Below are 26,190 nucleotides of genomic sequence, written 5' to 3'. Positions count from 1 at the left end.
CTGTCTGCATCAAAGTTCATGTTCTTCTGTACTTTGTCCATAGGTCTCTTGCTGAAATGGCAGCAGCAACTTCAGTCCATGTGGTAGCAATTATAGAGCCAATAATTCAGCATGCAGACTGGTTCTTCCCTGAAGGTAAAGAGTTCCAGTAATGTGAGGTGTTCTGCCAAAATTAGATCCATGGTATTGGTACACTGTTAAATAATTAGGAATATAAGCTGTAGATGGTCTGCTTTTGGGTACATATGTATCTTACAGTGATTTATTTGTCTTCATCCAGATGTGGATTTTAATGTATCTGGGGCATTTGTTGCTTTTCCTGCCACTAATTCCAATCATTTCTCACAACCTGGGAATGAGTATGATTCGGGGACACTGGAGCGGAAGAGGCCTGTTAGCATGGCTGTAATGGAAGGCGATTTGCTGAAGAAGGAAGGGTATGTTTAGCTCTTATATTGTTTTTCCAGACATTAGCCCATTCTTGGGAACTCCAGGCTACTGATGAGATTATAATTTGAAGTGTTTTATAGCTCACCTTAAACTAAAATTAAAAAAATTGTGGTCAGAAGGGGAATTCTGTGGAAATCTTCCTACATAACCCTTGAGTGATTTATTTCCCCTCATATTATTGCAGCCTGAGGAAGGTTCAAAGGTAATGTACTGGCATTTCCTTCCGGTTATGCTCTGTGCATGATAAAAGCTAAGCAGATAATTACTGCTTATTCCCAACTCATTTATTTTAGGTCTCAAATTCATCCATTAAGAATAAATGTACATTTGATAGGATCTATTGCTGTAACTTCTGAATGTTCCAAGGCTTCTGTTTAAAACCACAGGCTGAAATGGTGTTATCTGGTGCCTTCATGATAAAAGACTTCTGATTTGATGATGGTACAGTATACCATGGCAGATGTGTTACGTTTACCCCCATACAATAACATGTAGTGCATTTGTTAGCAGTTTTTCATGTCAGTATTTAAGGGATGTGCTGTTCTAACTTTTTATGCAAATGTTAAAATGTTACCTTAATTTTAACTATGGTTAGACACAGGCAAATTCATGTGTAATATATTTTATTGATCACAACTGCATACTAGATTTTTTCCTACTACTGTCATGTAGTGAAAAGCATTGACGGGGGAAAGAGAATCAAGTCAAGGTTCATTTTTTTTCTTGTCTTAGTGGATTTTAATCATATCAAATTAAGTATTTCTAGAACATGCTGCATTAGCTTTTTAAATGGCATATATTAGAATTACCCAAGTTTATCCCTAGTTAAATAAGGTAATATTTTCCTTTGTTCATGCTTTTAACCATGCAAATGTATCTAAGCCTGTCTTTAGTTCATACATGTTTATCTTGAAGTCAATATGGTGACTTGAAGATGTCATTTTTAAAAGTTTGCAAAACACCACTAATGCACAAAGCTTGAAAATATCCTAGTGTCTAAGGAAAAGTGCCTATTCTTACAAGTATCTGTGTGGTGAAATTACGCAGCAGTCAGATCGCACTGCATCGATGTGTCTTCAATTTGAAATTATAATTGAATAGCTCATCCCACTGATGTTTTAGTTTATCCTTTTGTGTGAATAAGTCAAGTTGTGTTGCATGTCTTAACAAGAGTGGTGTTATCTGGAGAAAGGTGAAGCTTTCCTTGTTGCTGCTTGCATGCTAAGCGACATGGGTTGCTGTCTCTGGGTTAACCCGCAGTATTGCTTTTGGCTTTATTTATCTGGAGTTGGCCTGCATGGTGTGTTTACTCTCTCTTCTCTCTAGCTTTGGTGTCAAGGTTATGGACTTCCAAGTGAACCCTCGGAGATGTGGCACTATAAATAGAAAGCACACATCCCCAGCGTTCCAGCCACCACTTCCACCTACTGAGGCTGGCACGCTGGCTCAGCCTGTAGCAGAGCAGCATTCACAGGGTTCTGTGGCTGAACCCAGCCCAGTGAGTGCAACTTCTGCTCCATTTGCTGGCGCAGCAGAACATTTACAAACTCAAGGAAATGAGGATGTCAGGTAAGAAGTCTGGCTTCCATTGGCAGTGGCTTAACAGGCTGCTTCAGCAACAAACCGGTCTCTGTCAGTATTACTCAATCAACAAGGTACTACCGTCCAACTTGAATGTACATGCCCTTTTTGTAAAGTGCTTTGAGTTGTATTTATGAAAAGGACCATACAAGAGATGATTGTGCATCTTCCTCTTTTTAATTTGAACTTATTCTAAAATCTGTTGTACAACACAAAAATTGTCAAGAATTCTCCATCATACTCTGCTTCCACCTATTGACTGATCTCTTCAAGTCATAGTCATGGAAGTATCAGGTTCAGTTTATTGCTGAAAGCACTAAGAAACCCCGTGGCAATACTAGAAAGCTGTAATTCTTGTCTTGTTCATTTCTGTGTAAGTGATCTAGTTCTGTGTCTTGTGTGCTTTTCGTTAGCAAGTGTTAGTTAGCAAGGAACACGCGCAATCTTAACCAGCAAGTCAGAAGTCAATTTATCACACTTTGGCATCAGTTTCTTTAGCATAATAATATAATAGGCTTTCACTACTTGAGTGCTAGTGAAATTTTATGTAATCACTTACTTCCTTTGCTAATCGCTGTATATTTTAATTGGGAGACTAATATAATAGATTTGCTTATTTTTTTTCGTCCTCTAGGGCTGATATAATATTTGGCTTTTAGTATTCTCCTGGTTCACCTGAATGAGAGCTAGTAAATTTGTAGGTGAAGTTTGGAGAGAATTAGTCTTTTAGACCAGGGTTTCCCAAACTTTATATTGTTGGGACTGTTTTTAAGTACCTTTTTTTGCAGCTCAAAAATATAAGCGCATATAAAAAATGAATTAATTTTCACATTCATTATTTATTCACAATAATAATAGTACATAGCAATAATTTGTATATTTTCTAAGGACCAGTATTTTCTTTCCAAGGACCGGTACTGGGCCAGGGACCATACTTTGGGAAATGCTGTTTTAGACCCTTTCTCACAAAGTAAAACTGGCCACAGGTGCCATTGCCGGATTGGTGTAGATTATCTGCTTTGTTGCATTATACTTTAGGTTTTGTTCCTCAGTAACATTCTTTCAGTAAGAGCATACAGGGTGTAAACTCATGAATGAACAATGCCCAAGATGTAACCTGGAAAACACTTATTGCACTCATGCTATTAGTAATCAAGGGTAGTGTTTGGTGGTTTTCAGAAGTGCAGCAGCATAGAAGGAGTTGGTCTGTCTCCAAGACAATATACTGATAGGTGTTTTTTCTTACTTAAATTTATCTAGACAAAAGTTTTCTGTGAGTGTTAATGAATTCTTCAGTGCAGTTGGGTTTGGTGGAGGCCATCCACCCTACCCACATTAAAACCTCCCCAAGAGTCACTTTTTCCCACAACACTGACAAGATACTATGGATTTGTATTAGGGCAGTATCTAAAGGCTGCAGTCAGAATCTGCACACGAGATCCTGCCTAAAACTAGACACAGGAGGGGATCATATAACATACAGACAAAAGATGAAGGATGAGGTTTAATTTCATTATTGTGAGGTGTAGGATACCAGGAAACTGCAGGAGAATTTAAACAGCGTGTGTACGGGACAGAGAATATAGATTTGGAGGGAAAATGCATTACCCACATCCTGCCCGTCACACAATCATTCACACTCAGTGGTTCCCTTCCTAGTCCTGTTGCTCGTATGCTATGGTGTCTTACTCTTCCTCTGGCCCTCCTGAATGCCTAGATCTCTATAGTGATCCCCACTCTTCAGTGGCTGCCCCATTTTTAGGTCCCAATTGACTACCTGTCATCTTCTGAAGTACCTCAGTGGTGGTTTGTCTGGCAGAAGCAGATCCCATGGCAAATTCTGTGGCACAGGCCCTGGGTATTGCATAATTGCAGAAAGTAGTACTCCTTTTAATAAGCAGCCTTAACCATGCCCGATTGGTGGCAGCTTTCAGAATGGTTCTTCCACTCCTCCTGCCTGGGGCTGTACTCAAAGCCAAGAGCATGACAGTGCTTTTCAGCTCTCTGCAGGGTACAGTTTGATATACTGCAGTATCTAGGTCAGAGATTGAGTGTCAGTGTCTCAGTCATTCCAGTAAGGCTACAGACACATTCTGTCTATGAAGTTACTATCATGTTCTCTAGAAGCTCAGTTCTCTAAAATAGTCCAGAGCTGTTACATCCAAGGGAAACTTCAAATGTGAATAAAATGTAATTGATGCAAGGGTGTCTGAGTCTGTTCCTGGGCCTCTGCAGCAGCTCTGTCCCATTCATCTCAGCAAGGGGTGAAATCAGATAGCCAAAGCTGATACCAGGGTGTGGAAGGAAATTACACCAAGATGGATATCTCCATGTCAGTCCTGCACTATTGTCCTTACCCTGCAAGCTACATCAAAGTTAAAAAGTAAACTGAAAGGAGGAGGCATTGAGTAGCTACACTGTGGCGTACAATTGCTGCTGTTTTATCACAAGACATTCCCCTGCTGTCAAGAAGCCAAACAGAGCTCATAAGTACACTGAAGCCACACTCAAACCCAAGAAGCCAGAGGGGTGCAGAACAGCCTTCACATTTTGCATGTCTGCATGGTCTAACGTGAGCAGTCTCATACTGGTGACTCACTTGACCTTGTATGGGCAAACTTACAGAATATCCATGCTTTTCTTCTCCAACCTGGCCTCTGGGTGTGTCAGACATGTCCTGCAGTGCTGGGGCAACCAAAGTTACTCTGTTAAACCATAAACACGCCCTGACTTAAAGTGGGATTGGAATTCTGGGGAGTAGTTCAAGCGTTTTCCATGAATTTTCAAGTTGGGAGTCTGATAAACAAGCGTCAAATGTATTGAGTTCTTTCAGCACAGAGAGAATTCAGTTGGTATTAGAACAGTATTTAGTGTAAATATTGTCTGATGTTCTTGCATGGCTGGCTACAGGTTTATTTGTACTCCAGATCATGGTTTTGGTGAGAATATATCCTAGGCTGTCAGTACAGCCCACTTAAGCCTCAAGGTTGGTCTACACTAGAAAATTTGGTTGGTTTAATTACATCAGGGTGTGAACAATTCACACCTGTGAGCAGCATTTTAAAGCTGACCTAAGTCCCTATGTAGACAGCTCTAGGTCAATAGAAGAATTCTTCCAGTGACCCAGCTACCACTTCTTGGAGAAGTGGATTTACGGTAATAGGAGAATTCCTCCCATCAGCACAGTGATTGTCTGCACTGAATGCTGCAGCTGTGCCACTGTACTGTTTTGAGTGTAGATAAGCTTGCGGTGGACATGGCAGAGCTAGGGATGTACAGTCTCATTGCCTCACCTGTAACTGAAAAGCTCTTCAAATACCATGTGAGTACAGGAATCTTTTCCTTCCCAAGACTCAGACGTGTACGTATCTGGAATTTGATCACCTTCTAGTCTAAATCCATGAGTTCATTGCAGTACATCTCAGGGAGAGGTATTTCAAAAGCAATATCTGATTCACATGTTTTAAATTTTCAGTACCTCCAAGTCCAGGGACTCTGCAACTTCAACTACTCCTCCACCTGTGAGAAATGGTGGGCACTTAGGCCCGATGCAGAACCAGCCACAGTCACCCAGTAGCGCTAATCAGCTTTGTGTCAGTCAGCCACAGAACGCTGCTGGTCCCAGTCCCCATGCAGTGAGGCGAGGTACGTTGGGCTCTTGTTTGCAGATCTCAAAGTGTGACTAAATATTGACTTCACAGCTGGAAGTTTGCCCACGTAGCTGTTTTCTGGTATCTCTAGTCTGTTATTACACTCCTGGTTTATTTGGACGGACAAATTCTCCACTCCAGCAAATAGTTCAACAGTATATTTTACTAAAACCTACTTAAACTTACATTGTCTTCAGACTTGTCCATGGTCACATATTGTAATGTTGCCAACACTATACAATGGCATCACTCTGGCAGGAGACTTCTTATTATTAACCTTTACATACATTTCTTGGTAACCAATCTGTAAGTGGAGCCATAGTAGGTCTGGGTAATTTCAATGGTAAAGTGAACATTTTAAATGGTGTTAATGCATTTTCGTATTTCAAGGTTTTATTTCAAGTGTACATAGTAACTAATACATTCTTACCCATGTCTCCCAGCTGTTAAGAAGCCTGCACCAGCACCTCCCAAACCTCCACCTGGCCAGCCAGTAAACCCAGTTTCTACACCAGCAACTCAACTACCTTCTGTCTCTCCAAAACCACCCACTAGAAGTCCTTCTCCTCCTGGACAACACACAAATCCAGGGACAGTCCAGACTTCCACCTCTTCCCAGGTTTCTGCACCTCGGAGATACTCCAGCAGCCTCTCCCCAATACAAGCTCCTAACCACCCACCTCCACAGCCTCCAGCACAGGCTACACCTCCACTGCAGCCTAAATTAAATAGTCAAGTATCTTCTCCGCCTCCTGTACCTGGTGGTGAACATGGACCTGAACCACCATCTTGTACTCCTCCTCAGACTCCAACGCCACCTGATACGCCACCTCTAGGAAAGCACAGTGCTAGTGGCGCACTATCTCACCTGCAGTCTTCTACCCAAGAATCTTCGCAATCTCATTCTCCTCCTCAAACTGGTACACTACCAAGGCCAAAGCCAGTACCAAAGCCCCGAAACCGACCTAATGTTCCCCCGCCACCTCATCCTCCTGTTTCTCAGTCATCTGGAGACAGTGTTCTCACAAATCCCACTCAAACTGCTTCCAAAATAATAACGGGTAAGTGACTCTTCCTTGTGAGCTGCAGCATGTTAATATCAAATGGTGGGAGCGGGATCACTACTCCTGTACCTCCAGTTGAAAGATTCTGATGACACATCTTGAATGAAATATAAAATATGAGTTCAGGGAAGCTATTAATTTACAAGTTTCACTGGATTAAAGTGCTTTACCTGCGTATTATGGGATGGATAGGAGTTTTCTCTGAAGAGAGCCAGCCCGCGCTTTCCAGGGCGAGAGCTTTTCATTCTTATATGAATGTGTTTTATTTTCCACATGTTTTCCAGCCTTGACAGCAGAGCATTGGTACAGGACTGGGGTGTGAATGGCTTGCCCAAATTCACCACATCATAGCAGCTGCCCTAAGCAAGCACAAATGGTAGAAACTCTGAGGTGGGAGGAGGCAAAGCCGAGAACACATTAAGCACACCTTCTACGCCAAGATTTCCAAAGTGGTAATGACTTGTGTGCCCTAACACAACATTAAGGGGAACTGCCATTTCCAAGGGTGAAAATCAGGCCCTCATTAAAGTGTTCCAGACTGGGCGCTCAGAATCATTAATGGCGTCTGAATAACCACCCATCTCTGTATGCCAATATAATGTACCATGCTACGCCATGTATGTCTTCCCTGCCATCAGAGATGCACACAACATCAATATCAATGAACCTGTGGCAGCATAGGCTGGACAAGGCTGTTTGGGGACCCTAGGAATCTATTCAAGTAGCTAATCTGTTCTGCTGTGGCTTCATTGCTATTTTTAAGGCTAGTTAGATCAAACTTAGCTCGAGTATCTCTAGACATGACAGCAATGTAGACATACCCTCGTGAGGCATGAGATGATATGTGCAGGATCCCGCAGCAACAGGACAGCCTCCGCACTGAATAGATGATAGGTGGTAATAATGGATTTAAATCTTGAAGAAAAATGTTACCATTGTAGTCAGAAAAACAGTACCTTTTGAAATGTCTTCCTGCTAAGATTTTTTTAGATGCTATAAAAAGGAAATGTAATGAGCACAAAATTAATACATTTAAATCTACTTATTTATTAATGGGTAAAACCCTTTCCAGTGACACTTCAGCTTTCTAAAATAAAAACTATTTTTGTTTAGAATGCAAACTGTATTCTGTTACCTAATAGCTGTACCCCATGATGCTTTCACAGGTGGGGAAGGTTACTGCGAATAAGGTTTGTACTGATCAAAACCCTGCAATATAGCTACAAATGCTCCTGTGCAGCTATTATCATCTGTAGCTTTATTTTGTTCATGCACTTTAAAATGTGTGCGTTTCTCAAATTTGCACTATATCATTGTTACACATACTGCCCTGTTTGTGACGAACATTAGGATCCAAGTTTCATTTTGCTGTTCACTTGCAAGTTTTTTTTTTTTTTTTTTTTTTTTTTTTTTACAAGAATCCTCTTTATAGTGTGCCTTATAAAACCATGCAAAGAATTAACACTCAATACAACTGTTACCAGAACTACCACTTCTGGTATCTAAAGACATAGCGACCCATTTTAAATGTCTGTTCCTCTCCTTGGTTAATTTGCCAAACTGAAAAGTTTGGAGTCACCACAGGCAAACTTTGTCACGTATATTTTGTTTGTAATGCAGCTTTTACACTAGGATTTCAATTAATTAATTGAATTTTAACTGCTTGGAACTTACTCATAAAACGCACATGGTTCATGAACTAAACCCTAATGCAGAGAAGCTACTGGCACCATCCCTTTGCATTCTGGCATGTTTGTATTTGCATTCTGTAAGCTTTGCAGCCTTCTTAATGGGGCTATAGGTCTTTCTTCAATTACAAGCTGTCCAAAGAATAGGTTGTTTAAAACTTGAAAATGTCTTAATGTAATGACTTTGGGGTGTTGCCTGTTTTGAGGCAACAAATTGTGGTGGACTGAATAAACGTATTACCTGACATGGTTATTAGAGGCTTTATGGGCAGTGTGATTTCAATAATTAATGTATTGAACAGCTTAACTGAAATTGCAGTTTCTAAACGAAGGAGAAAACTACCACTAAACTGGCTGCCATACTGTGGAAAAGCGAGCAAAAAAGGGCTTTACTCTTTTATCCTCGTCCACCTTCCTGCACAGCTCAGCCACACTGATCTCTTCAGAATAACAGCAAAAAACTGTTTGCAAGCTGAGTTGGGAGAATAGAATGGAGGAGCTGGGATTCTCACAGCATGTGGCAGTTATTCATTCTGGGGGTAGGAGCCATGCTGATGAGCAGGAGGGACAGAGAGCTAAGCCTCCTTTCCCAAATGTTTGTTCCTGCAGTTTGACAACCTCCTTTGGCTGGGGCTTGGGTGTACTTTTCTACATACACAGAGTTTCCTGCTTCTTATGAAGGGAGTAGCTTTGTTGCTGGCAAACGGGTAAAAACTGAGTCAGGTCGATCCCTTAGGGTTATTCAGAAATAACCATGCAGTTAAACAAATCCCTCCCCTTTGGATAATAGCCATTCAGAATACAGGAATATTTTATTTATGGTTAAATGATTATTCAAATGAGGCAATCAAAACAGATTACAGCAATTTTCACAGCTGAGAGTTATCAGTAACCATGCAACATTGCCTGTCTGTGCTGGCAAAATCCATTTGTTTATTAAAAAGCCGCTTCAAGCAGAACTGAAGTGTTCTTATAGTTTGATTTCATCCTTCTGTTTACTTCCTGTATCCAGGGTCAGACTCTGCCAACTGTATCTCAAATGATGCAGTCTGTGCAGCATCAGGCTGGAAAAGGTTAAGCCCACAAATACTGAAGTAATGTCATCTTTAGTGAGCGAGCCAGCCTTTGCAAACCAGTCAAATAGAGTGGATGATGTAAGCTGTAGTACAAGAACTTAACTGGCATTATTACATGATTAAGGAAAAGCAAGAGTGTTTATGGTTGGATTCTATATTAAATCGCATGAATATATTCAGAAAATGTTCAAGAAATCCCCTCGAAGCTAGGAAATTCAGAGGAGAGGCTGGATGTTAATGCTCAGGTTCACCCCCTTGTACACCACACTAGCATAGGAAAATCCACTGTTTGGAGATAGAAGAGACAACCATAGAGACTATGGTTGAAGATAAATTTCATCCTTAACCGAAAAGTTGTGGAGCAGTTAATTTTATTACAGATGGACCTTACAAGCACTTGTTTTAAAGTCCACTGGGCTGCTGTAGCTTTTATGACTTGGCTCATTTGTTAGATATTTGTAATGGATCCCACATGTATGAGGCTTGCTTTTTTAATTTTACGCTTGACAGTAAACAGCATACTGTTGAACATCAGAATTTCTCACAGGCTGAAACTCTGGAACTCTGAATTAAAATTAGCAATAAACGTCTAACATTTGAGCTGTAACCCCTGAATAGCTTGCAGGTTGTTATACCAACTTCTTAGTGATGCTTCAGATTTGAGTAACTCTTCAAATCCTGTTTATGGTTGTAAAGTAATTAGCATTAAGAAAGAAAATTCTAATTGAAAATTTCATTAAACAATCTAGATGTTTGACCTGCATTATTCACTATGAACTGAAATTGGAAAGTTTAATGGTAAGGAAAAGGCATTTGATTGGCCAAATACATTGCTAATTCATGACTGAGTGTGCACTAATGCCCACTACTAACCTGTCACCATAACACTGCTTGCTTGCATTCTGATTAATATAGCATGGAAAAAGAATGGCTCTTCTATTTTATGCTTGCCCTTAACCAAATACTAAATGCATTCAAGACTAAATGTCGTTCATGTTTTGAATCATTAATGTCTCATGTCATATTTTACTTTTTTTTAAGTAGGAATGAAACATAAATGGGTTTCATCTCTATTCTGTGTTGTGTTTTGAAAGTCTTTTTCCAACAATCTCAGATTAATGGTCTCTTCCCCTTTCTAGTCCATCCTTCACAGTGTAGTAGTGATGGTGAGCTCTCCTGTCCTATGCCTTCCCCTTGAAGTTAAGACACAGTCCAACAGGATTCTGCAGAAAAGACCTTGGAATACTAAACCACTAGTGCTAAGTCAATAGTATGACATTTGCACAAAGTGCAAGGTGCTAAATGTATAAGTGCTTCCAGACCCTCTGCCATTTAAAAAAAAAATACTTATCCCTGCAGTCTGACTTTAATAGTATAGAACACCATAATAATGAACAGTGAGATGGATTTGGAAAGTCATTAATTGTAACTGTGGTGGTGTGGCCATGTTGGTTCCAGCATGAGAGACACAAGATGGGTGATATCTTTTATTGAAACAACTTATCCTGTTAAGACATGCTTTCAGGCTATACAGAGCTCTTCTTCAGCTCTGAGAGAGACTACCACTGTGTAGGCTGAAAGCTTCTCTTTCACTAACAGAAGCTGATTCAGTAAAAATGTTACTTCATTTACCTTGTTTCTTTAATTGGTATTTGATTCTAGTACAGAATGTTTGTGGTGATGGCAATATAAGACCCTGGTATACAAGCTACCAAGTCTTCAAAGTTCCTTTGTAACTTTTTATAAAAGTTTTTTTTTAAATTTTAATCTCTTTATTTCAGTATTGTACAAAGCTTAGTTTGTTCTTATCACTGAAAGTCAGCCACCTTCAGGTACTGGTTTGTGTGGGTTTTTCTTTGTTCACACAACACCCCAGTACAAAAATTAGAGCAGGGCACAATACATATTGGTTGAATCTACACGGTGAATTTACGTAAGCTGAAAGTTATGTAGATTTGAATCCTACTGCAAAAAGGGCTGTGGGATCTTATGACTTCATGTGGTAAGGATGTGACTGAGCCTTGTGCAAAAAGTTATCAGCATAGGAACTTTGGTAAGGTATTGATTCAGGGACTCCCGTGTCACCTTACTAAGGCAGCAATATTACTACCTTGAATTTTTCAGACAGTATTCCTAACACTCTTGAACAAAGATTTACATAAACTTGATCTGTTGCTAAAATGGGGAAGGAAGAAATGTCATTCTCAAGTTTTAATTCCAGTTCTGCCACTGACAGTTCCGAGTCTCCCTAAGCACAGGTCTTTGTAAAATGAATAATACTTGCCCATTGGTTCTATTTGAGCCTTAGTGTTTTGACATCTTTGAGCTCGATAACGGGCTTTTTACCCTCTCAATGTCAGGCTGAGCCAGAGGAATAAAAAACTTCCTTGAGAGGCTGAACTGCAGTAGTTATTTACACTTCTCTTCTGATGCGTACCTGATGTATTATGAATAGTTGGGCTGCTGCTACACTACCAGGTCTCTAACTTCAGTGCCTCATTAGCATAATGGCAGCTGCACGAGCAAACTTTGTTTTTCAGACTGACAGTGAAGGTGGCCACAGCTTTGAAATAAGTGCCCTGCTTCAACATTCCCTTACTCCTGTAGAACTAGAACGGTACTGTAGTAGCAGCCTTGATTATTTTCAGAAACACAATGCTTTAATTCAAATTGTTAGTTCTTCTTCCTGGCTTTCTGCCCTGTTCATAACAGCCAACAAAACTCTGCAAGACTGCCCTTCTGTAGCAGCTTTCTAGATATCTTTACTAGGAAGGGCTAGAATGGAACTATCCCTTGTCATTGATCAGACAAACTACAAGAGATTCCCAACCAGACAAGGGGAAGAAGTTGACCCTAACTTTTTCTTGGGACCATGTACATTGATTTAAAATAGTTTCCTCTGTAATACACATCTCGGATATCACATGCTTGTTACTTAATTAGTGATGTGGGAAGATATTTGCCCAGTACTCACTCTAGATGCAAAATTCATTTTTGTTTCCTCCAGGTGTCTGCTAGGTAGTGCAATTTGGCACTGAAATGTTCAGATCTTTTTCAGCTTGCTTGTCAGGCAGGTGACAGTGAAGAGGTGGCTGGGAGGAGCTATCAAACCTCATTCAGTTAGTCTGAAGTAGCTTGTGTGTGTATATGCAGGCCTTGAACTTGCAAAATCCCTGTTAAGCTGTTGTCCTACTTGGCTCTATCTGTTCCTTTTCCTTTATAAGGAAATCTACCTGAGATTTAATGACTGTCCACACTGTAACGTTTGTTTTTTATGCCCCCCCCCTTTTTTTTTTTTTTACAGACTCCAATTCCAGTGTTCAAGAACCACTTAGGACCCTCTCTTCAGAGCTTCCTACAGAGTCAGCAAGTCAGGACTTGCACAGCCATCTTGTGCTTGATGTTGACAATGACGCAGAAAGCACTGCTCTGTGAAAAGAACCCAAATGCTCCAAAACTTTTAAAAAGTCTTTCTGTCCTTGTGAAAAACTAACCGATCAAGACCTAACAGTGAAGAGCTTTTTTTTGAAGCTATGGCAGAACTGTATGAAAGCTGCGTGTAAGACAAATAACTATACAGAAGTTTAATGATCTGTGTCTTGACTGTGGTTTCAAAAATCTTGGATAGAAAGAGTTGATTACTGTAGAAATGTTCATAGGAAGCTTAATTGCTGCTAATACTGATGGCATTAGCAGAAATCCCGACAGAATAAAAAGCAGTGCATCAGTTAACTATTTAAGGTGCATGTATGGCAATAACTTACTTAATGTCACTGTTAGTTGTTCCTAGTTCTTAGACATTAAAATGGAGATGCCTTGCAAGAGACTCCAGAATTTTGTTTTTGTTAAAGTATGAACCAAAAATGCCAGAGTGTTGGTGGTGACTGCTGGTTATCAGTCACCCGTCAAACCTGTGGATGGATTCTAGTGCCTTGAAGGACTGTCGTATCATAGAAAGAAACTTACTGTATCTTTAACCGTTTTACTGCTCCTTTAAATACTGACAGTTATCTGTATGTCATAGTTATTTGTACTAACCATGCTTGTTTTTACGTGAAATTCGTAACTGTTTCAAGATGAAACAGTGGAATGTTTATGCTTTCATTTAAATTGGCTGAATTTTGAAAGAATTTTGAACATCTGTTTGGATTCATCAGCTGGGTGAGCATTTATCAAATTAAAGGATTTTGTCTTTTGTCATTTGAAGGCCTGTTTATTCCAGTATCCAAATATAATTAACTTCTTACATCTTTGTGATTTATTGAAAACACAACAGGGATACAATGCTGAGCTTTAACTGCTACTCTGAAAGCAGTTACATTTTAAACATGGAGCCTAATAACGCCACCAACACAAAGTATTGCTGAGTGTTCAGCAGGTGTATCTCCCATGGACTATGCAAGAGACATACTTGTATGACTGTTGTAATTTGCATCCTTTGGTATACAAGATCATGTGCCACCCATGTCTGTCTGACCCTGCTTCTGCATTTTTTGGTATAACTCATGCAGTGATTGCCATGTTCTGTAGTTTCACATCAGCTTTGAAAGTCTATTTATTCACATTTTATACAGCAGATAATACATGACGCCCTCTCCTGCTGTACAGAAGCTCCTCTATACTGCCACTGGTTTCCAGGAAGCTTGTCAGGTAAAAATGCATTGTCTCTAAAAAAAAATGTATATCCAGCGTTTACGGGAGCTTGGTCAATTTGTTGCACTCAGAATCAAAGCGGAACCTTGAAGTGTTTTGTAAATGATGAAAACATGAAACAATACATGAGACAGACTAATTGATTACTTCTTAGTATCATGGGTATAGGTGACAGGGGGTTGGCCATACAGTTTCTGGGAGGAAGAAAAGATGAAAGCCTTATCATTGAAACAGAATTGAGCCAATATTCATACAAGCAGCTGAAAGTGATTACTTTAACCCCCTACATCTTGTAACTTCCCAATCTGCCATATTCATCAAAATGTCAAGCTGGCCCTTAATGGCGAACATGGGGTACTACTTACAACCCTTAGGTTATGCTTCTGTCCCACATCCCTTTAATGCTTTAGGGGAACAGAAATGGTGCATTTCAGAATGATGATGTCTGCCAGATTGAAAACAAGCTTCTTCTAATAAGGTTCAGGACTACAGATTCTCCCCTTGGTGGGCAGAAAGACCCTGAGCTGCCTTTCAGATAAGCAGCTTCCAGTCCTGGCCTTCCTAGTGCCTTCCCTGTCCAGACTGGAAGGGGAAGAGCTCTGAGCAGCATGCCTTGTGTCACTGTACAACTGATGGATACAATGGGCAACAATTTTGTGAAAGCACTTTTTACATGTGGTTGTTGCTCTGAGTTTTGCCTTCTTTTCTCTCCCTCTACACATGCACTGTTTGGAGGTCCTAATCAAACACATGAAATGCCTATTATGTCCCTAGAAGTAGAGGAGATGTTCATTAACCTGCAAGACTAAGAATCAGGCCAAGATTTTAATCTTGTGTGGCGCAAGCACACAATCACATGCTGCAGCTGGAATGAAAAGCTCATTACTGCACTTGTGAAAGGACAACACGGGTATTAAATACTTTCTGCTGAGGTGTGACTTTGGATTAATTTTAAATGGTACCAGTGATTTGCATACCTCTCTTTCAGTCTTTCCTAAAATGTGGTATGTGAAAAGACAGAGGGGTACACGGCCAAAAATAAATTACTAAAACATCAGAAAAGCCCTGGGATGGCACTGCGAGAGGCGGTACACCAAGAAGGTCAATGTCCTGAGAGGGGTATGTCAGTGCTTTACATTTGGGAAACACACTGCCTTATTTGTTTAAAAGAGTTCTTAAAGGGGAAGGAATTGCACTTGTTAATAGATATATTCCCTCAATGACAGTCTTTCTCCAGGTTTCACTGTGAGCATCCCTATACTTTCCCATAAATTCACCATTGTGGGGAGCTAGAAGTTTGGTTCCACAGACAAAAGAAAAATACTTAGCCTGCCTTCATCCCAGCCAGGTGCCTTGTAAATCTGCAAAAGTACCTGAAGCCATGGCAGGCTGTAACGGGTTGTTATACATTTTCAGAAATGCTTCTGGACTCATGAATTCTGTTGCCTTGCACAAATATTCAATTATTTCTGCTGGGATTAGAAGTTCTGGTACAAGGGTGTGTAGATTGTCACCCAGCCCCTTGCTGCTCACCTTTGCAGGAAAGAAAATAATAGTACTTCAGCAGAGTTAGAATGTTATGTTACAAATAAATTAAATAGACCCATGGCATTCCTGTCCCCAGACTAAGAGAATGTGCCAAAAGCTGCACAGCTCATTTTATCTTCCCCATGTCCAAGTGTTGTACTTCCTCTATTCAGAACAATGCACCAAGCTCTGCTAGATAACCAGCATGCATGGGGTATCTTAGCCCAAGAGGTCCAATAATGAAATCTTCATGGGTTTTTTTATCCATGGACTATGAAGGTGTAGCTAATAGCCCCACCAAACAAATGAGTAGTCTGAAAGACAGAGGTTTGAAATAAAAGCCAAAAGTGTTTTTTTTATTCCCCTGACTAGATCATTCTAGCATCCAAAGATAAAGGCAGGTAGATGTACAGCAAGATGAGGATCAACTCCTAACTTTAAAAAATATAAATTTAGAATATCTTGGAGCCAGTAACGGGAACATTTCTATTTTATTGTAAGTTTTACCTTAAAAGTCTTTGAAAGGTATGTTCCCAGTTTGAGGAGGAGTGTAAGACACTCAGTGACCACCTCTTCTGCAGACTGTGATTGTGTCACATCTTCTAGATATGTCACAGGCAATGTCACTCTTGTGACATACCACTGCAGGAAGAGCCTTGTTGGGATGTTATGTGACACCACTAAAATCTTAATTTCCTGTAGCAAAGCACTGAATGAAGAAAGTTAGCTACAGTCTGAATTCCATCATTCTTCTGTATACATAAGAGTTCTGACCAGACATGGTATGTTTCATAAACTGGCAATGTTTGATTACTTGCATCATATGTTCCTCACTGTCTTTAACCTCTGGGGGTTTAATGGAAACTTCCTGCCTATATTAGGCCATATTTAGACTGGAGGGTTTTGTTGGCAAAATTGGCATTTTGTGGACAAAACCCAGGGAGCATCCAGATTCCCAAGGCATTCTGTTGACAGTAAGTTGATAGAATGCAGCAATTTTATCAACAGCTGTATGCTGCTCCCCACGAGGCACAATGCCTCTGTCAACAGACAGGGCTTCCGGGACACTGGGCAGCACTGTCTGCTGTGCCACAGGTTGGCCATTTTGTCAAGAGAGCAGCCAGACTGTCTGGCCACTCTGTCAATAGAGCAGATCAATCTTGTGATCTGCTTGGCAATTTGGATGCGATCTGTCGACAGAAGTTTTGTCAGAAGCTGTCTTCCAAGAAAAACTTCTGTCAACAAATCCCTGTAACTTAGACATAGCCTTAGTGATCACCTTTCTACATTTTATTTCTATTTTCTAACTCCTTATCCCACCATATCTTAAGATTCTTATCTTGAAGGATAATTATACATTGTGGTGTGTGGCTTTATATTTATATTCTACTAGCAGATTTATTCAGCATTTCTCAAGTCCTTAAATCCAGGGTGTGGGGGGGGGGGCAGGGGAACACTGGAAAATACAAGGAAAATGTGTTCTTTATAAATGATTATTTTTCAAGAAGTTGTTCTTATGAAGTTAATTTTTATTTCAGATTTCTTAAAAGGGGACTGTTAATTTTTCCAGTTCCTTTTTTAGTAATTATTTTAAATGGGAATTCCATCAAGTGTATTTTTTCTTCTCCCCCTATAAACTCGTATTTGCTACGTTTCAACAAACAAGGCTATAGTTAATTTGGTTTCCAGTAACATTTTCTTCTAGTTTTCCAAAGTTAAGTGTTGATTTAGCTGTGCCAAAAGAGAGTACTACTCCCAGTTTCTGTTTTCTCTTTTCTGTGAGGTTTATTGAGGAGCAATCCTATTCCTGGAAAAAGCGGGAGTCCCAACCCTGGAAGAATGTGCCAGGCAGAAATCCCTACAGGTAACCCTGAGGTCTAGCTAGACTGCAGCTGCAGCCACCAGGAGCAGATGCTCCAAGGGAAGAAGTCCTGACCTGTAGCAGGAGAGGAGGGGGCCAGAAACCAAACTGCTTCTGGTGGGAGTGAAAGCTTACTGCCCACCAGAAGCCAATGCAGAAGGAAGCTCCAGGCGTGGCACCTGGAGGTGCAGCAGGAGCTGCTGGGGAGTTACAGGGGAACAGGAGACCAGAGCCTATCTCCTGTGTTGCTGCAGCATACAAGGGATGGTGTATCACTCATTTTTACACTGTCTCTGGAGGTGGGTCTGGTTGTCTCACTGCATTCTGTCCCTCCCCACAACAGCCAGACTAGCAGCTCCAGCTGCCCAACAGCAGGGGAGTTCAGATTTCATAGGGGAGGATTGCTTTTTACGGTTTGCCGCAGGTCTCTCTCTCTTATGAAACTTGTCAGGCCTTAAGTATGAGGTACTAAAAGGGGCAAAAAGCCCTTTCTCCTTGCAAAAGAAAGAGGCACAAAGCATCTGAAACCAGGTAGGTAGTACACAGATGAATGTAAATGAAGAAAATATTTTTCACACTAAAATTAAAATTTAACCCATGGTCTCTAGGTGTTAAACAGGAGGAAATACTAAGCTATTCTCTACTTAAAATAAACATTTAGTATAATTAATATAACCCTAGTAAAGGCCTTGTCATTTGTGCATTACAATTTATTGCATGTGAGCTGATTCCTTTGAGCCCTTCTGAAATGCTTACCAGGACCCTTGCTTTTGGAGAGAAGCTAGATCGTGGAGGATATGATACAATGTGCCACTGGAGGACTGCAAGGGAAAAAGTGGAGTAGATACAAAAGTTCAGATTAAAGAGCAATGGAACTACTATTAAAAAAAACCTGATGAGATGCTAGTGATGTATGGTGCATTTCCAGGCTCATCACAGATGCTGAGGAGGGAACAGAGGAAAGTCCAAATGCTAAGGCAGAGGTGGGAGACACCATTTCCTGTGGTATTCAAGCAAATGATATTCCACCTTCTTCACGAAGAGTGATGACTTGTGGGCACTACTTGAATACTCTGAAACAGCGTGAAATGTCCCAGAGACAGTTCTCAGTTACTAACATAGGGGGACCCCACTGCTCTATGACAAATACGGGACCCTGGCCCCCAGGGATTGGGGCTGCTGTTGCATGTCAGGGATCCTTAGTGCTGGGGGGCAGCGCACCAGGCTCTGCAGCCTCCTGATGAGGGGGAGTGGAGGATGGAGGTCTCCATAACCTCCCACTGGGGGTGGCAGTGAGTGAAGAGGGCGCCCCATGGCAGAGCTCCCTGGCAGACGAGGCTGCCTCTGTTAGGCGCCAGGGAATGGGGTAGCCACCCAGAAGAGGAGCTCCCTAGTAATGGGGCTGCCACTTCAAAACACGACATGCCAGGGAACAGAAGACCACACAGTATGGGACAATTAGCCCATTTTCTTAAAAATGTCAGGATGCCTGTGAGGCAGCTTAAATAAGGGGCTGTCCTGGGAAAAACACGATGGATGGTCAACCTACACTGACACCACTGGATCCATTTTAAGGTTCCAGTCCTTTTCTTTAATGCCCTAAATAAACAAGACCATTAGAGGCTGCCTTGCACTATATTCACTACACCATAGCCAAGGTCAACAGGGATGGCTAGGCAGAAAAAAAACTGAGGTGTTTTCACTGGAATTAGGCATATGGTTTTCTCTGGGGGAGGTCCAAGGTTATAGAATGTAGTATCAAAGATAGTCTACTTAACCTACCTCTAGTATATGAAGGATGCATCTGGGATAGAGGAGAAGTAGACCTGAGACTGGTTCCCCTAGGTGGTATTTTAGTATGTTCTGAAACAGTCTTTCATGGTAACCTCATTTAAACAAAACAAAACAAAAACACAGGTTTGTCTGTCATATGGGAATAGTGCATACCTTTCAAAAACTAGCATTCCACACACCTCCCCACCCCAGGCCATTACTGTCACAGTCACTAACTAGGTGACTGACCTAACACTCTAAGAAGAAACATTAAAAATAATAATTTCCTTGGGAAATCTATTCCTATGCACATGAGCCAACTATGCAGGGAAGAAACAAGGCTCCTAACTTTTAGTGAACTGGCTTTGCTCAAGTATCATACTCAGTAAAACTGGGGCCAGATAATCAGATTAATTAGCAATTAGTTTAATTAACAATATTTCAGTGATTCAGCAATAGGCTTAGTCCTGACATGGTGCATCTAAAACTGTAATACTCTGTGTATTGGCCGAGGTGCGTGACAAAGAGTACCCAGAGTTTCCCTTAGCTATTGTCGGAGTTTTACAAGTGTGCATGGACAAGACTCATTGCCTCTGGCTAGCTGCAGGAGCTAAATGTATAGCTGTTTGACAATGGCACCACTACCTATGGTATCTTCAGTCATAAAAGGATTCAAGCTACACTAATCATTGGATTTAGCAGAGACAGTCTTCTGCTTTGAAGATAAAGATCTCCCCTTTCCCTTCAAGGCTGCTTATTGATAGCTGTGCCCTCATTTGTTCCAGTTTTACACAGTTTTTAGTATTAAGAAGGGACTCTGCTCAAGTGATAACTTATTGCATTAGTATCTAACCAAACAGTAGGTTTAACTGTAAACAGACTATTGCTCTACTGGTAGTCTGTAAATTGCTTATCCCTTGAATGACACATTTGTTATGACTGTGTAATGGCCACAGTTTAGGACAGATGCTTAACCAAAATTGAAAGAGGGGCAAGGGGAGGAGGAAAAGACTCTGTCATAGAATTAGACCTGCTCAAGAGGGTGACCAGGCTGCCATCTAGGGGCTGTCCCCTACCATTGCAGCAGGAACGTGCAAATATTATCAGAGAGGGAGCCGTGCTAGTCTACATAATATCAAAACAAAAAAGCAGTCAAGTAGCACTTTAAAGACGAATGAAATAATTTATTAGGTGAGCTTTCGTGGGAGAGACCCACGAATAGTCTGTCCCATGAAAGCTCACCTAATAAATTATTTCATTCGTCTTTAAAGTGCTACTTGACTGCTTTTTTGTTCAAATATTATGTTTCCCAAAGTGTGGTAAATGTACCACCAGTAGTACGTGGAAGGATTTCAAAGGAAGAAAATAAATTACTAAAAATCAGAACTGGGAGAGTGGACATGCCGATAAGGCCAAAGTCCTGAAAGGGATATGCAAATATTTTAAGTTTCGAAAACACCACTATTAAATCATTATTCTGCTGGTATAGAGGTCTAATACATCACAGTAATTGCTACGTTCCATGTTGTTTGAATTAATTTGTAACCCCAGAGAGACAAGAGACCACTCACAAGGGAGAGTGAAGTCTCTGCTCTACAGCCTTAGCTGAGAACCAGCTGGCTTTTAGCTCACATGGTACAGCACATGGCTTTATCCCCTAAGGTCGCAGCTGATGACCCAGGTCCATCAGCCCTACACATACCAAGTCCAAAATTGCTGAGAACAAAGCTAGCTCACTTTGGTGAGTAACTGAAAAATTACTACTTACTGTAACGGTAGAGAACAAATGGTTTAATGAATCATCAAAACCACTACCATGGCCTGATGGCAGAAGGAAATGTCAACTACTTTCACACACTCCTCAAGTTTGGCTTATGGAGCAATCAGTGTGTTGAAGGTTCTTGGGTTTTCTAACTGTTTGCTTGTTATACCGTACAAAAGAGGTATGCTGAAAACCTGCTGTCTTTCTCTACCATATGTGCAGCCACCCCTGCCCCCTCTGCGTACATGATGCATTGGATTTAAGTTGAAGAGGTGTTCCTATTCACAACCTTTAGGTCATAGAATCATAGAACAATAGAGCTGGAAGAGACCTAAAAAAGCCATCGAGTCCAGCCCCCTGCTCTAAGCAGGGCCAAACCCATCAGATCAGCCCAGCCAGGGCTTTGTCGAGGCGAGACTTAAACACCTCCAGGGATGGAGACTCCACTACTTCCCTGGGTAGACCATTCCAATGCTTCACCACTCTCCTAGTGAAAAAGTTTTTCCTAATGTTCAACCTGGACCTTCCCAACTGTGACTTGAGACCATTGTTCCGTGCTCTGCCATCCATGACCACTGTGAACAGCCTCTCTCCAGCCCCTTTGCAACCTCCCTTCAGTAAGTTGAAGGCTGTTATCAAGTCCCCCCTCAGTCTTCTCTTCTGCAGACTAAACAGTCCCAATTCCCTCAACCTTTCTTCATTGTCTTCAGAATAAAGTGAGGTCAATGTGCTTATTTTTTCCCCTTGGGGTGAAGCTGTGAAAATAATGGAGTCAGGTCATCTTCAGCCATGACATTGCTGTGTGGCTGAGAATAATCGACATGGCACTGAAAGGTGTGTGGAGTTTAGCAGCACTTTAAAAAATGCATGTCTTCTCTCTGGTATCACAGGTTTGCTGTCCCTGTCAGGGATGGTAGTAGTAATAGAGATGGGTGTGAAGAAGAATGTGTCATTTATAATAGTGGCATAGATGAGAAATGTATTTGTATGGCAAGGTTTGTTCTACCAGCCCCCAACTACTTAATCAAGGAATAAGCCTAGTTGTTGTAGTCAGCAATCAGCAATATACCTGGATTTACTTGAAAGGCAATTTAGCTTTATTACAGGATCCAAGGGGAGAGGTGTATTCTCCCACGCACAGGCAATGACTTCTCTTCTAGCTGGGGGGTACCCGACCTTCCACATCCTAGGTCCCAACCCCATTCCACCCTTCCTCCAAGTCACCACCTCACCTCTTTCCCAAACATGTCCCATTCCCCATCCTCCCAGAGCTTCCTGAAGCTGATCAACAAGGCCACTGATGGATGAGAAGCACTAGTGGTAAGGGATACTTTGGCTGCCTGCAGGTGCTGAGCACCCGCTAATTTTTCCCAGTAGGTGCTCCAGCCCCAAGTCAGTACCCATGCTCCCAGGCCCTGTTGGAAGTGGATGTTATTTAAGTATATACATTTGTTGTTTGTCATTCAAGCTGTACTGGGAACTCTATCCTGTTTTTAAAAGACGAATGACACAGAACACAAGAGAGCAGTTGTTTCTGCAGGATAGCCCCGGAATGTCTCTACTACTCCTCTACCAGAGTCTGCTCCCCTAAGGCAAGGCTCTTGCCATTCAAATAGTCAAAAGGCAGATTGATGAAAAGATATTGTCGTACCTGTGACCTCTTGCCTGTCTGCTCTTTGTGATAGCTTGGCAACAAAAAACAATCTGTGCAGCAGGAACTTCTAGCCAGGAAAGAACATCGCAAGTGTTTATGTAAAAGCAATTGTTCCCTGGCACTGACCATTTTAACTGGGAGACATTCTAGGGCACTCAAGTACTTGAGCACTTCATAAGCACTGATGAAGATTAGCCAGGCTAAAAACCACCTTGTAGAGAGTGGAAAGAAGTAACCTGTCCAAGTTCACACAGCAAAAGTGAGGAAGAGATGGGAACATAAAGGAATCCAGATTCCTGAGGGGCTCATTCTCCATGGTCTTGCAATGTCATTATCTATATTACTGGCCTACCTAGGAACCATTGTTGTGTAGTCATTTATCGCTGCACAAAATGGGTGCAAACCAGTGCTGTTCTAGCCTGGCAACATTGCACACTTTGTTGCAGAGGGATAAATGACCGCACAAGGTCTTACATGGGGATATTGGGACCTTTCTCCCATGGGGCTACATTTCAGAATGCTATGTAAGGGGATGGGGGGACAAAGGGGCACAGCGAAGAGCCCTTGCACTGGGCTGGTGCATGAATGCATCTATCACCTCTCTTACCTAATGGGACCCTACTCAAGACCCCAAGTGATGACTCCAGGTGACAGGCTCACAACACCTGAAGGGGCGAGCTAGAAATGAGCTGGGCCTAGCTTCTGGGTCATGCAGCCAGAAGCCAAGGACAGGGTAGGGTATGGGGACAGGGCAAGGGGTAAGAGACGGGCTGGATTAGACTGTGGGCCATGGGCATGATGGGGGAGACAGGCCAGGCGGCATGGGGCTTCTGGGGGGCAGGGACAGGCCACTCTGCCTGTGGGGCAAGTGTGGGGCACCGCCTCTGACAGCTACCAGGCGCACACAGGCAAAACAGCCCCAGCCAGAAGGCAGCTGCCATTTCCCCCCCCCCCCCCCGCCCCGCCTGCCCCGCCCCAAACCTGTGCCCTCCACCACTACCTACCTACCCCCACCCTGCCCCGCCCCACCCCTACCCAACCCCCCTGCCCCGCCCCACCCCGCCCCGCCCCACACCTGTGCCCTCCACCACTACCTACCTACCCCCACCCTGCCCTGCCCCACCACTACCCAACCCCCCCGCCCCGCCCCATACCTGTGCCCTCCACCACTACCTACCTACCCCCACCCTGCCCCGCCCCACCCCTACCCAACCCCCCGCCCTGCCCCGCCCCACACCTGTGCCCTCCACCACTACCTACCTACCCCCACCCTGCCCTGCCCCACCACTACCCAACCCCCCCGCCCCGCCCCATACCTGTGCCCTCCACCACTACCTACCTACCCCCACCCTGCCCCGCCCCACCCCTACCCAACCCCCCTGCCCCGCCCCGCCCCACCCCGCCCCGCCCCACACCTGTGCCCTCCACCACTACCTACCTACCCCCACCCTGCCCTGCCCCACCACTACCCAACCCCCCCGCCCCGCCCCATACCTGTGCCCTCCACCACTACCTACCTACCCCCACCCTGCCCCGCCCCACCACTACCCAACCCCCCGCCCTGCCCCGCCCCGCCCCACACCTGCCTCCCCCCCACTACCTACCTACCTACCTACCCCCGCCCCGCCCCACCCCACCACGACCCAACCCCCGCCCCGACCTTGAACTGCAGCCGCCGCTTCTCCTCCAGCGCGCTCAGCAGGTTGCTCCGCGGCGGCGGGGCGGGCACCAGGGAGTCGGCCCGGTCCGGCCCCTCCCGCCGCGGCGCCCGGAAACCCGCCATGGCGGCCGCACGGCTCAGCCGGGGGGGGGCGCGCGGCCCGAGGCCGAGGCCGAGGCTGAGGCCGTGGCCGTTGCCGTTACCGTTACCGCGCGGCGGGAACGCGGCCCCGCCCCCCGCTGCAGCCGCCTCAGCACACGGCCGGGTCGCGCCGCCTCGTTGCTGCCCGCTCAGATCCGGGCCCCAGGCCCGAGCTCCCGCCGGCCGCAGCCCCTCACGGCCGCCGCCATTGCCTCGCGTCTCCCGCTGCCCGCCGCGCCTTACCCCGCTCGGCGCTGGCCGGGCAGCCCTCGGGCGGTGGCCTCAGTCCGGCGGCGCCTGGGGGCCGAGCCGGGCCGGGGTGCGGAGCATGAGCGCTCGGCGGCACCGGCGGCCGAGCGAGCGGGTCTTTGCCCAGCAGAGCTGCCGCTGCTGCGAAATGCCGGTTGAGCCCGTAGGGCGCCCCGCGAGCGCTCGTGGGTCCCGCCGGGCCGCGGTTCGGCGGCCTGGAAGGGCTGAAGAAGCTAAGCGCCTTGTGAGGCGCGTGACGAAGCGGGTCTTTGCCCCCGAAAGCTCGTGCTGCGAAACAGCGGTTCGCCTGCACGGCGCCGCAGGGACTCCTTGGTGTGCGGGGGCCCGGACCCATCCCCACACCGGGTCTGGGTTTACAGCTCTGCAGAACGTTTCGCTGCCCCCATTCACAAACTCACCGACTCTCGTAGGCAGACGCAACTTTTGAAAACCTGTTATTAACGCTAGTGCGAGCGGCGTTGCGGGAGAGCCGCAGGAAGCCGACGGGCTGTACCGCATGGCAGCGCGGGCGCTTACCGGCAGTGTCTGTGCGCACATTTTGAAAATAAAGTTTTGTTTTCCGAAATGGATATATTACCTCTATGTCAATGGCTGTCCCCATCTCTACAGTATCTGAGCACATTGCAAACGACACTGATCCTGAGCACTGCTTGGAGGTGGGGAAAGATTATTAGTACCCGTTCTTACAGATGTGATAGTAAAGGCACAGAGAAGTTAAGTGCTTTACACGTGTCAGGCAGATCTTTATCCCCAGTGCTTTAAGTGCAAAACTATCAAGAAGATGTGAAACAACCAATCCCTTTCTGCTTCTTAAACCTCCCTCAACCCCTTATACACATACATCCTATCACTCCCTCAGACCGGATCTCATTACCACAGACAGAAGATGAAGAACCTCAGCAGCTCTCAGGACTGAGTGCTTCATTAAGTGTAACAAAATATTTGTTTTTTCACTATGAAATATGAGTGGATTACAAGTCGCACTGAACTGTCAATAATAATATTGTTACTATTAATGCCAATCTTAATTTGGGGGCCTGAAGTTAGTTGACAGTGGCCCTTGAATCATCTGGCAAGCTACTATGCAAAGTAGCCCCAGAGAAAAATGCCGGCACATATACATATTATCAGGTTGATGTTCAGAATGTGTTTCACCAAAGGCTGCTCCTCCAATGAAGCCACAGCAAGTTCAGGGCTGGCAGGAACTGTGTTTTCAGGAGGATGTTCTTCTTTGCTCTCCATCCCACACAGCCACAAGAAGACTCTCATCACTTTAGACCTTTGCTGAGTACCAGTCCCACCTACAACGATAGTTTTTAGTGAAGTGAAAATTCCCTAGTTAGACATTACAGTAATTTCTGTTTCTTACTTCAATGTCAT

General features: G+C 43.7%; 3 protein-coding genes across 11 annotated transcripts in view; 1 reads left to right on the top strand and 2 right to left on the bottom strand.

Moving 5' to 3' along the window:
- ARHGAP17 (Rho GTPase activating protein 17) overlaps window positions 1-13,709 on the top strand; it is a 66,964-nt gene extending 53,255 nt beyond the window's left edge. For 2 of the 6 annotated variants that reach the window (XM_075011248.1, XM_075011251.1), the window contains 6 exons: window positions 44-135; window positions 281-437; window positions 1,777-2,019; window positions 5,507-5,676; window positions 6,125-6,742; window positions 12,814-13,709. In XM_075011248.1, the coding sequence (XP_074867349.1) occupies window positions 44-135; window positions 281-437; window positions 1,777-2,019; window positions 5,507-5,676; window positions 6,125-6,742; window positions 12,814-12,944 (1,411 nt within the window). In that variant the 3' untranslated portion in view covers window positions 12,945-13,709. Of the gene's footprint in view, window positions 1-43; window positions 136-280; window positions 438-1,776; window positions 2,020-5,506; window positions 5,677-6,124; window positions 6,743-7,911; window positions 7,936-10,258; window positions 10,308-12,813 lie in introns of all 6 variants that reach the window. The other 4 variants (XR_012647813.1, XM_075011249.1, XM_075011250.1 and 1 more) reach the window with 4 other exon arrangements.
- LOC142021920 (testis-expressed protein 47-like) overlaps window positions 1-25,202 on the bottom strand; it is a 28,156-nt gene extending 2,954 nt beyond the window's left edge. Inside the window, exons 1-7 of one of the 4 annotated variants that reach the window (XR_012647814.1) lie at window positions 24,784-25,202; window positions 19,333-19,436; window positions 18,307-18,371; window positions 16,197-16,398; window positions 15,536-15,695; window positions 6,916-7,738; window positions 5,868-6,008 (exon numbers count right to left, since the gene is read on the bottom strand). Coding sequence is in view for 3 of the 4 variants with exons in the window: in XM_075011257.1 (XP_074867358.1) it covers window positions 7,404-7,738; window positions 15,536-15,695; window positions 16,197-16,398; window positions 18,307-18,371; window positions 19,333-19,436; window positions 24,784-25,144 (1,227 nt within the window). In the remaining variant the exon portion in view is untranslated. Of the gene's footprint in view, window positions 1-5,867; window positions 6,009-6,751; window positions 7,739-14,048; window positions 14,357-15,535; window positions 15,696-16,196; window positions 16,399-18,306; window positions 18,372-19,332; window positions 19,437-22,736; window positions 22,807-24,399 lie in introns of those variants that run through there. The other 3 variants (XM_075011259.1, XM_075011257.1, XM_075011258.1) reach the window with 3 other exon arrangements.
- SLC5A11 (solute carrier family 5 member 11) overlaps window positions 1-26,190 on the bottom strand; it is a 43,583-nt gene that overhangs the window by 2,988 nt on the left and 14,405 nt on the right. The window contains exon 15 of the mRNA XM_075011256.1: window positions 25,209-26,111. Coding sequence (XP_074867357.1) covers window positions 25,891-26,111 — 221 coding nt within the window. The 3' untranslated portion in view covers window positions 25,209-25,890. The remainder of the gene's footprint in view (window positions 1-25,208; window positions 26,112-26,190) is intronic.

This window comes from Carettochelys insculpta, chromosome 16 (assembly GCF_033958435.1).
Source record: "Carettochelys insculpta isolate YL-2023 chromosome 16, ASM3395843v1, whole genome shotgun sequence".
Classification (NCBI taxonomy): domain Eukaryota; kingdom Metazoa; phylum Chordata; order Testudines; family Carettochelyidae; genus Carettochelys; species Carettochelys insculpta.
Note: the sequence above shows the minus strand (reverse complement) of the source record. Positions and strands in the feature narration are given on the sequence as shown.